The sequence below is a fragment of the Pteropus alecto genome, unplaced genomic scaffold, assembly GCF_000325575.1.
Source record: "Pteropus alecto unplaced genomic scaffold, ASM32557v1 scaffold51, whole genome shotgun sequence".
Lineage (NCBI taxonomy): Eukaryota > Metazoa > Chordata > Mammalia > Chiroptera > Pteropodidae > Pteropus > Pteropus alecto.
The window spans coordinates 2,350,812-2,362,374 of NW_006431922.1; the positions used below are offsets into that span (position 1 = coordinate 2,350,812).

Genomic DNA, 11,563 nt, shown 5'->3' on the forward strand with positions numbered 1-11,563 from the left:
GGATCCAGAGAGATGGGGCCAGAGATAGGTGAGGAAAGGGGCCAAGACCTTAAAAGGGGCAATTTTGAAAAATAATTAGGTTCCACTACATTGTAGTACATGTTGCCGGCCCTCCTGCTTTGGGCCAGGATGCTGAGGTTCCTCAAGCGGGGAATTTAATCAGCGTCCCAATCAGCAACATCTCTGTGCCAGACTGCCTGCCATAGCTGGACCTGGACATGGAGCCAACAATGCCTCCCAGCCATGGGGTGGAGCCCTGAGCTAGTCACTGGGGCCCACATCCCCAGAGAGATTCCCCTGAGTAAAGGGCACAGAATAATAACAATAACTACTACTACTACCATTTACTAAGTACTTCTGAGTACCCATACTTGGTAGATACTGTTAGGCCTCTCTATTACCTCAATCATTACCACAGTTCTGCAAGGTGTATTTATTGTTACTCCCATTCTATGGAGGAGAAAAATGACACTCGGCCACAGAACTTCCCCTAGGTTACACAGCTGGTATAAATGGCAGAGTCAGGATTCAAAACTTGGTTTACCTGACTCTTTGCACTACACCACCAGCTGAAAGTTTTCAGTGATCTCTTTCTGGGAACATGGGCATCTCCCAGACGCTGTATTTGGAGATGACACTGGCCTTTTTAACATCTTCTTTTCCAGCCATCTTCATCTCTGAGTTGGCTGGTGGCTCTAGGAAGCAGCCAAAGTCACCAGCATCTATTCAAGTGGCCAGACTCTACTATGAGTAGAGTCCCTTCAGCTATCTTGCAGTCAGTTATCTGCTCTGGGGGTTATCTAAGTTACAGCTGCTGAGACCTACCACGCCCCAAGCTGGCAAAGGTAGAATCCATGGACTTTAGAGCTATTTTAGTTCTAGGTGACCTGGCCCAACCTCCTACTTATTTTATATCTAAGGAAACTGGGACGCAGAGGGGTAACTACCACTGAGTTTGTACATGGCAGAGCTGGAACTAGAAACTGGGTTTCATACTTTCCTGGATGGTGCCCTTCACTTTGATGATTTTCCTTCTGGGCTTAGCCAGGAGGGATGGCTACAGATGTGGGGAAAGAAGAAGTGTGGGGGTTGAGGAGAAGGGGAGAGAGAGAGAGAGAAAGAGAGAGAGAGAGATTGAAAGAGAGAGAGAGAGAGAGATCATCCAAGAATATATAGACTCCATGCTAAAACGCATGTAAAGTAACTTGTGGATGATCTGCATTTCAGAAATATCCATGCTTTTTCTCCTACTCTGTCAACTTGGTCTCGACAGAAACGTGGGTAAAAATTAAAAATCAGAGCTTATAAGCCTATCATATAGCCTCTTGATTCTACTTTTGCCCATTAATAAGAACCTAAATCTTCACACTAATAACAACCTAATTCTATGCCTAGACAATGTCCACTATGAACTATTTTTCATTGGTATATGTAAGGCACACAAAGAAAACAAACTCTAAAATTGGGGAACATTCAGCCCACTATTGATTGGGTGACTAAAGCCATGTTGTATTTGAATAAAAGAAACTCCTTTCTTAAATTTTCTGTCTCTCAAGAAGCTGAATGAGAAAGCAACAACTTAGGGAAAATTTCAACTGAATGACAGTTAAGTTTGAGAGAATGTTTAGACAAAAATCACACACACACACACAAAAAGCATATTTGAGAGCCAAATTATATCCAGAGGAGTCTCAGCTACCTTGTCCAGGATTCCAGCTCACTGGAACCATCTGAGGTTATGGAGTAGAAGAAAAAAAGGTGGAATCAGGGCATTGGGAAGGTGGCAAGTTCTGAAGAGGAAAAATGCCAGAATATTGCAGTCTCTTGTATGAATTATTCTCTTCATAATCCTTCTGCCAGCAGTTGAAGGCTTTCTCAGGTTCTAGCTAACACAAGGAAGAGGATGGCTAGGAGACAGAACTCAAAACAACAAAAATAATATTTAGTGAACTCTACGCATGCCTTATCTCAGTTAATATTCATCACCACTGCATTTATCCATGTTTCATGGATGAAGATGTTGAGGAATGAGCAGAAATAACTTGCTCAAGGTCATGGAGCTGGTAGGTAGCAGAGCTGTGCTCTCTGGGGCCACAGTCTCCACTACTGGTCTATTTAGAGTAGGGAATATACTTCAGCCCTATTCCCACACTAGCCCCACCTCAGCCTACTCCCTTCCTAACTCCCCTCGAAAGAGAAGTTTTTATTTGACTGAGAAAATGCTCCAGAGAATGGCAGTTTTGCAGTTCCTTTTATGTATTAGAATTAAAGGAGAGGTATAAGGAGCATTACATGAAATCCACAGGTGATAGATTAAGGGGGTGAGAGAAAGCAAAGCAGGGAAATCTCTGGGATTAGATAAAAAGTAAAATGGAGAGACAAATACTTTTTTTTAGTTGTTGGGTACAGGATAGTTAATAAACATTTACAGCACATAGAAATGGTATATGGGGAACAAGATAACAATGAGAGGTTCTGTGGTCTAGTGCTCTGGTAGCTGAAGTTATGCCTTCAGTGGGTCTGGAAAGAAAACTATTCCAACATTTCAAAGAAATGTTATCCTAGTTGCATAAGAACAGTGGACTAGACTCACTTAAGGTAAAGACTGGTCTTTGCTAAAGAAGCTATAGTCCTGGGACATGACTACCAACTGTGACCTGCCCAGCAGATAATCAGATCACCCTGTGTGGTTACTTTTGGTCACTGAGTTTGTCAGGCCTACCACATGGCCCCCTGAACTTGTCAGGTTTTATTTCATAGCCCATTTTCTGTTCACAAATTTAAAAAGGAATGAGAGAGGGAGGAAAAGGAAAAAGGTAGAGAAGGAGGAGTAGAATCTTCAAACAGGGCTGTGAGTTAGGGCATCAGGAACTCACACAACCATTAATATATTACTTTGAATCTTACCCCTTGAAAACCCGAGGTCCAGGATCTGTACATCTGTAATTCTATCCTAAAAGCAATAGAATCACTCAATCTTCAATTTACCATACTGCTTCGGCTATACTGTAGACTCACACAATCATCGTCATACTTACCCATGCCACCAAATCAATGCTACTCAGTGGTAAAGGTGACACTGTTCACATGTCCTCCCTTTTCTACCAACAAAGAGGTAAAATTATAGACTAGCTGCTGAATAGGCAACAAAATTAATGTTTTTTAGAATTGCTTTTTAAATGCTTTGCATTTTGATGCCATTAGGCAAGACATGCTTTCCAATCTCCACAGTTCTCACTATTCTCTAATGCAGGGGTCCCCGACCCCCAGGCTGTGGACCAGTAACCTTCTCATGGCCTGTTAGGAACAGGCTGCATAGCAGGAAGTGAGCAGGCAAGCAAGTGAAGCTTCATCTGTATTTGCAGCCACTCCCCAGCACTAGCATCACCACCTCAGCTCCACCTCAGATCATCAGGCATTAGATTCTCATAAGAGCACCCGGTCTCTAGTGCCAAAAAGATTGGGGACCGTTGTAATGTATTATACTCCAGCTACCTTCTCACATTTGGATTATCTACCAGGCCCCAAAGGCATTTGACTTTGTGACCCTACAAGGGCTGAAAAAAATATGTAAGGGTTTTAGCATCAGAAAAGCAAGTTCAAACCTAGGCCTTTCTTCTTCCTAGCAACATGATGCTGGGGATGTCACCAAACTCCAGAGACTTTGTCTTCCGTCACTCAGAGAACTAAAGAGCTACTGAGTGTGGAAGTGCTTTATTAACTACAGAGCACTGTGTCAATGCAAGTGATTATGATTATGACGCAGGACCCAAGGACTGAAGCTTGGCCACCTGCCCTCGGTTTTTCTGCCTGTTAAAGCTCAAGTTAAATTAATTCAGCAGATTTCAGGACACATGAAGCAGAGGGAGGAAGAGCAGCAAATGTATTTACGTTGCTGTTACTAAGAATAATCATCAAGGAGAGTGGTATGGTTAAGTTCTTTGTAAACAAACAAGGAACGAGAGTCAAATCCCCGCACACAGAATAGGTCTCCATCAGCCATAAAAGCTCTGGGGGAGAGGTAGGTGGAAGGCAATGTGCAAAGTGTTTGAGCACAAAAAAAGTACCACTGAGCCCCTCGGGGAAGTCTAAAGAAGGAAAGAATTACTATATGAAAAATCATTGCTTTATAGAATGAGGGTAAAATCTCCAATTGCAAAATCAAAAGAGCTCTGATTAAGAGAAAATAATGATAGAAGAAAAAATGGCTAAGAATAACCTCTCAACATCCAGAGGCCTGTGGGATCCAGATGGACACTCCCTCCAGCTCCAGCCTCCCTCAGGCCAGCCTCTGTTTTTCATTAGACTCTTGCTGAGCAGATTTAATTTTCCATTGAAAAAATTTTGGCTCTAACCTTTCCTCCACTCCATTAGCCCAGACTGCTGCAGGCTTTAAAGCTCCTTCTAAAATCCTGCAGGGGAAGTGCAGAGTGCTGAATACATCTCAAAAGGCCAAGAGGAGCTTCCTGAAGTAAGCAGACATTCTCTGCCCGGGTTCTCTCATTTCTTCATTCATTAAACAACAATGACTACTGAGGATAAGCTTATGGAACATATGTTCTGATAGGAGAAATAATAAATAAACAAAACAAGTATCACCATATTCATTCATTCACTCATTCTCTATCTGAGCATGCCAATCTTCAGCCTCAGTTTTCTCAGCTGTTAAAAGGGGAATGATAAAACTGGAGATGTGCAAAGTAAGGATCAAGCACATGCCCATTCAGAAGTCTAACAATGCCAAGGCAGGTGAAAATGTAAGGTGTGGGTGAGGAGGTTCTCCTGCCCTATGATTAGAGTATAAGTTGGTATGGTTACTTTGGAGATGAACTATCAACATCTGAGATGGGCATATCCTTCCTGATCCAGTGATTCCACTTCTAAACATGTGTCTTCTATACTGCACAAGGAGATGGACACAGTATGTACATCAAAGCACTGTTTGTAATATCAACAATCAGCAACCACCTAAAGATCATCAATTAATAATGCATTGTGGTATATTTTTTTACAATGAAATATCGTGTGGCAGTGAAAATGAGTAAAGTAGATCTACTTGTAGATTTATAAAGATAAATATGGAGCCAAATATTAACTTGAAAAAGCAAATCGTAAGACCCCACACTAATATTTTATAGTTAAATACACTTAATAAAAGTAAAAGAACATGGGTGAGAAAAATATGCACCAACTTCAGACCAGAGATTACCCCTGGGAAAGAGAACTGTGACTATTAGATGGACAGTTGACCTCTCAAAAACAACCAAGAAGCCAGCAGAAAGTTGCATAAGATCAAAGTGCTTAGCAAAAATATCTGTCAACCTGGAATTTTACGTTCAGTCAAACTGCTGTTCAACAATGTGAGGTAAATAAATATTTATTGAGCAATATCTTAAGCCCCAGAAACAGAGTTATTTAAGACCAAGTTCTTGTCCTCAAGGAGCATAAAGTCTGCTGTTCTTTTCCCCAGAAACTGCCAAATCCATGAGAAGATCATCCAAGAGCTGCATTAAAAACTTCAGACTAATGTATTTTTGGTTTCTCAGCCAAAGCAATTTTTTTCCCTGGAGTTCCTTCCTTAGGCAACAGAAAAATCAATGAAACTATTTAACAAAAGGAGTCAAAACCAACTTAAGGCAGAGAACTTGATTTAGCCAATTATAGTGACACAAGAATTCTCCAGTGATAAACCTTTCATTCGTGGTTATAACTATTCCTGTTGCCTGCTTTGTTTGTCTGATCTCATATCTTCTCGATTTCCTTAAGCCTTATTGAAACAATTGCATTATTCCTCCAACATATAAAAGGCAGCAAGTCTTTTTGGCATTGGTAGGATGCATTTAACTTGCCCCTACAATGACTGTCATCCTGAATTTTTTTTAAAAAGAATCAAGCCCTTAATTGATGAAAAGTTATGTCTAAATTATTGTTATTTTTAAAAGATTCCTCCATAATCAATTTAAAATCTGGCAAAAATCTTTAATCAACAAACATATGCTGTGATCTCTAAATAAGCTAGATATCATTTTTTAACCCAAAATTGCACATTTATTGGAGGTAGTGAAGCTGACAAATGAAATGACAACAGTCAGTAGCAATCATGTGTGTCAGACACAGACATACAAAATCTAATTTAATCTTTACAATTTTATGAAGTAGATACCACTATTCTTCACATTTTGCAGATATGAAAACTGAGATTATGGGAAAGGTTACACAGCTCAGAAATAGCAGACTCAGTCTGTCTAACTCTCATGTACCACTCTAGCCCATGTGAGGAGATTCTCCACAGCTCCTAAGGACAGACACTGGACCTGCTCCCATCCTCTCTGGTAGCATGAAGTGAGTGAACAAAACTGGACAATGTTACATTAGTAGATAAAGAGATGTCAGGGAGAGGCTGGCTTCTTTCACGCTGGGACTTACATGAAAACAAGGCGTATATCATGTCCATCTCTATATCCCAGATCCTAGGAGTTAGCATGGCACACAGCAGGGACTCAACACATGTGTTGAATAATAACTGAATAAATAAACAATATGCACCACCACCTTATCCAGCCAGTTATTTAAAACTTCCCGATTATGGCATCACACAGTGACTCTTTAGCAGGCCACACCTCCATCTACAATCCTGAAGGCAATGGAGCTGAATGATCAACAACCATGTGCTGGGCCTTCAGCGTGTGTGAGGACATGGGTGAGATGGTGTGCAGGGTACACAGCCAAGAAGAGTACAGGCCACACACTTAAGGAGCTCAGCACCTAGAAAAAGAGGAAGACAGAGGGTATGAACTGATGCAGAAGATGGTGAGAGGCTATGATAAATGTGCACACAGGGAATGAGAGAGGGACACTAGACCACACAGTCTCCTCTGCTGTAGGAGAGCCATCTCTTCCCCTCCTACATGCCTACCTGGGTCCAGGCTGCACAATATCCTAATTGTAATCTTCTGTCCTTTGGGAAGAACAGCACTGGGAAGCACGTCTGCCTTGGTCTCCTCCCTGTACATATTCCTTCCAATGTAGATGGCATGACCCTCCTGATTGATGAGATCAAAGAAGAACATGAGCATGTGAAATCAGGCCTCTTTACTTCTTGATGTTGGGGCTGGGATGCTTGTGGGATGGGTGGCTTCTTTTCTTCTTGATACCCTTTAACCAGCTCACAGCTGTGGTGGGGAGAGGCTCTCAGCATAAACAGTGTGGCAATCACTTTAGATGACCTCCCAGCAGCTCTTCCTCCCCTCTTCTCTCTAACAGAGCTGTTCTGGTAGTAGATGGAGGACTCCTTGTAATAGAGGATGAAGTAGTCTAAGTTGGGCAAGGTAAGTAAAACCTTTGCCAGGGATTGGTCTAAATATGGTCTTGTTCTGACCAATAAAATGTAAAGGGATGTCTATTTGAAAGCAAATGGGAGAGAATTTCCTCATTAATAAAAAGAAAGCGCTCAAGATTTTCAGTCAAGAAGGTGGAGCAAGTAAATGCTATGCTCGCTTCCTCTCATGACAATAACAAAATTACAACTAAACTGTAGAACAACTCTCATTAAGAATAGCCTGAAGTCTAGCTCAACAAAAGTCCTATAACTAAAGACATAGGGAAAAAGCCACCTCCAAAATGATGACAGCAGAGACACCCAACAGATTGGTCCCACACTCACATAGGAGGGATATCTCAGCTGTGGAGGACCCCTGGAGGAGCAAAGAGTGCCAGCCTCACACCTGGCTCCCTAGCCCAGGTTTCCAGTGCCAGGAAAACAGGTCCCCACTACTTCTGGCTGTGAAAACCAGCAGAGTTTGTAGCTGCATGAGATGAAGAGCTGCTACAGTTCCAGGCATTCCTCTTAAAGGGTTAGCGCACAAACTTACTTGGTGATGGACTCATTCACTATGAGCTATAGCACCGGGGTGGTATCTCGAAAGCTCAGGGAAATATGGGAAGGAACTGAATTATCTGTCTTTAGTACGAGGGCTGGAGGAGCAGCTTTCTCTCAGACAGAAGTGTTGATGGAGGCCACAGTTTTTTTGTTGGGACTCCCCTTCCCAGTATGTAGATACATGAGGGCACCATATTTAAATCTCCATCAACCTAGCTAACACCATTCGCCCTAGCTTGGTGATTCTCTGAGACCCTGCCCTACCTAACTTGTGAGCCAGCACAAGCTACTTCCAGTGGCTTTTCCATACAAACAGCCTGTCTGGTCCATGCTGTGAAATTTCCTAAAATCTCTCAAAGGTTCACAAAATCCAAACAAGCAGTATCTGGCCTCAGCATGACCCATACCTCTTGCTGAGTAGCCCCAAGCCTGGCACTAGTGGCAGCCAGCCTCAGTTTACAGGTTGACCTCTTGAGACACCTACAAGCCCAGGGCAGTGGCAGCTACCTGAGGATTGCTTGGTGGCTCATGCCAAGTGGCCCCAAGCAAGACATAAGCTGCAGCTGAATTTGGCCTGCATCAGAGCCCCTCCCAGATGGCCCAGGACCAGCTCATCCAGTGGCTGGCTTCAGACCCAGCCAGAGCAACACCCAGGGCAGCATCCAAAAATGACACACACAAAGGGCAAGCTGAGAAGCCCCAGAGCCCTGCTAAAGTGAATGTTATTCTGTAGGGTCAGCCCCTGCACAACAGCTCCTCCACTGTAGTCACCAGCCAGTCCTCACAACCAATCAGCCCTACCGATGTACAAACAGCAACCAAGGCTTGAATACAATAGGAGGGCACGACAACCCATACAAGGGACACATCTGGAGCAGCCAGCCAAGTGACCAGGGAGAATACGCTACTGGGTTTCACAGGACACTTGCTACATGAGGCCACTTTATAAGCCCAAGAGACATAACAGCCCTACCTAATACATAGAAACAAATACAGGGAGGCAGCAAAAATGAGAAAACCAAAAAATCATGTCCCATATGAAAATACAGAACAAAGCTCCAGAAAAAGAACTAAACAAAATGGAGACAAGCAGTCTACCAGATGCAGAGTTCGAAGGATGCTCAAAGAAAGAATAGACAAACTCAGTTAAAACTTTAACAAAGAGATAGAAAACATTAAATGGAGATAGAAAGCATAAAAAAGAACCAGTCAGGAATGAAGACTACAGTAACTGAAATAAAGAATACATTAGAGAGAATCAATAAATTCGATGCAGAGGATCAAATCAGCGATTTAGAAGATAAGATAGCATATAACACCCAATCAGAACAGCAACTAGAAAAAAAAAATCCAAAAAAGTGAGGGTAGTTTAAGGGGCCTCTAGGAGAACATCAAGAGTACCAACATTCACATCACTTGGGGTACCAGAAAGAGAAGAGAGAGAGCAAGGAATTGAAAACTTATTTGAAGAAATAATGACAGAAAAACTTCCCTAACTTGATGAAGAAAATAGACATACAAGCCCAGGAAGTGCAGAGTCCCAAACAAGATGAACCCAAAAAGCACTCACCAAGACACATCATAATTAAAATGCCAAAGATTAAAGACAAAGAATCTTAAAAGCTGCAAGAGAAAAGCATTTAGTTACCTACAAGAAAGCTCCCATAAGACTGTCAGCCGATTTCGCAGAATAAATTTTGCAGTCTTCTCAGACAAGAAAAAGCTAAAGGAGTTCATCACCACCAAATCAGTATTACAAGAAATATTAGAGGAGCAAGAAGAAGAGGAAGAGGAAGAGAAAAAGGAAGAGGAAGAAGAGGAGGAAGAAGAGGAAGAAGAAGAAAGAGCAGGAGAAAAAGAAGAAGAAAGATATAAATAATACAATGGCAATAACTACATATCTAGCAACAATTACTTTAAATATAAAAGATAGGGTGGCTGAATGTATAAGAAAACAAACCGCTTACAGATGCTGCCTACAAGAGACTGACTTCAGATCAAAAGACACAGAGAATGAAAGCAAAAAGATGGAAAAAGATGCTTTATGCAATTATCAAAAACCTACCAAAAAGTAAAAGTCCAGAGCCAGATGGCTTCACCAGTGAATTATACCAAAGATTCAAAGAAGATTTAAACCTAGTCTCCTCAAACTCTTCTAAAAAAATAAAAGAGGAGGCAATACTTCTCAACTCATTTTATGAGGCCAATATCACCCTGATACCAAAACCTGGTAAAGATAACACAGAAAAAGTAAACTACAGACCAATATCTCTCATGAACCAGATACAAAAATCCTAAATAAGATACTAGCAAACCAAATACTGCAACATATTAAAAAGATTATACACCACAATCAAGTGGGCTTCACCGAGGGGCACAGGGATGGTTCAAAATATGCCAATCGATTAATGTGATACACCACATAAACAAATTAAAAAATAAGAATCATATGATTATATTGATAGTTGCAGAAAAACCCTTTGACAAGATACAGCATCCATTTATGACCAAAATACTTAACAAAATCTATATAGAAGGAAAGTACCTTAACATAATAAAGGCTACATATGACAAACCTTCAGCTAACATTATGCTAATGGTGAAAAACTAGAATCCTTCCCTCTAAGATCAGGAACAAGGCAAGGCTGTCCACTATCACCACTGTTATTCAATATAACATTGGAGGTACTAACGAGTGGAATCAGGCAAGAGAAAGATATAGAAGGCATCCAAATAGGAAACTAAGAAGTTGAACTGTCACTATTTGTGGATGACATGATTCTCTACATAGAAAACCCTAAAGACTCTACAAGAACACTACTAGAAACAATAAGCAAATATAGTAAAGTCTCTGGATACAAAAGCAACATTTAAAAATCCATAGCGTTCCTACACTCTAATAACAAAGTGTCAAAAAAAGAAGTGGAAAAAATAATTCTTTTTGCAATTGCAACAAAAAGAGTAAAATACCCAGGAATAATTTTAACGAAACATGTGAAGGACCGATATAATGAAAACTACAAGATTTTATTAAAAGAAATTGAAGCAGGTACAAAGAAATGGAAAGACGTTTCGTTTTCTTGGATTGGAAGAATCAAGATAGTTAAAATGACCATATTATCTAAAGCATTATACAGATTTAATGAAATCCCCATCAAAATCTCATCAGCATTTTTTAAAGAAATAAAACAAAAATTATCAAATTTGTATGGAAGCACAAAAGACCCCAAATTGCCAAAGCCATCCTGAGAAAAAAGAACGGAGCTGGAGGCATCACTCTGCCCGACTTCAAATTATACTACAAAGCGACAGTAATCAAAATAGCATGGTATTGGCAGAAAAACAGACACACGGACCAGTGGAACAGAATCAAGAGTCCAGAAGTAAAGCCATATTTATATGGGCAAATAATTTTTGACAAAAAGCCAAAAACAGACAGTGGAGAAAGGAAAGCCTCTTCAATAAATGGTGCTGGGAAAACTGAAAAGCCACCTTCGAAAGAATGAAACTAGACTGTTGTCTATCACCACACACCAAAATTAATTCAAAATGGATTAAGGACCTGAATGTAAGACCTGAAACAATAAAATATATAGGAGAAAACATAGGAACTAAACTCAAGAACCTTGGACTTAAAGAGGATTTTATTATTTTGACCTCAAAGGCAAGGGAAGTAAAAGCTAT

General features: G+C 40.9%; 1 protein-coding gene across 2 annotated transcripts in view; it reads right to left on the reverse strand.

The window, feature by feature from the left end:
- Nucleotides 1–5,958: 5,958 nt before the first annotated feature.
- The window catches only part of RAD54B (RAD54 homolog B), a 180,009-nt gene continuing 174,404 nt past the window's right edge, over nucleotides 5,959–11,563 (reverse strand). The window contains exons 13-14 of one of the 2 annotated variants that reach the window (XM_025043338.1): nucleotides 6,917–7,043; nucleotides 5,959–6,765 (exon numbers count right to left, since the gene is read on the reverse strand). In XM_025043338.1, coding sequence (XP_024899106.1) covers nucleotides 6,658–6,765; nucleotides 6,917–7,043 — 235 coding nt within the window. In that variant the 3' untranslated portion in view covers nucleotides 5,959–6,657. The remainder of the gene's footprint in view (nucleotides 6,766–6,916; nucleotides 7,044–11,563) is intronic. The other variant, XM_025043337.1, reaches the window with a different exon arrangement.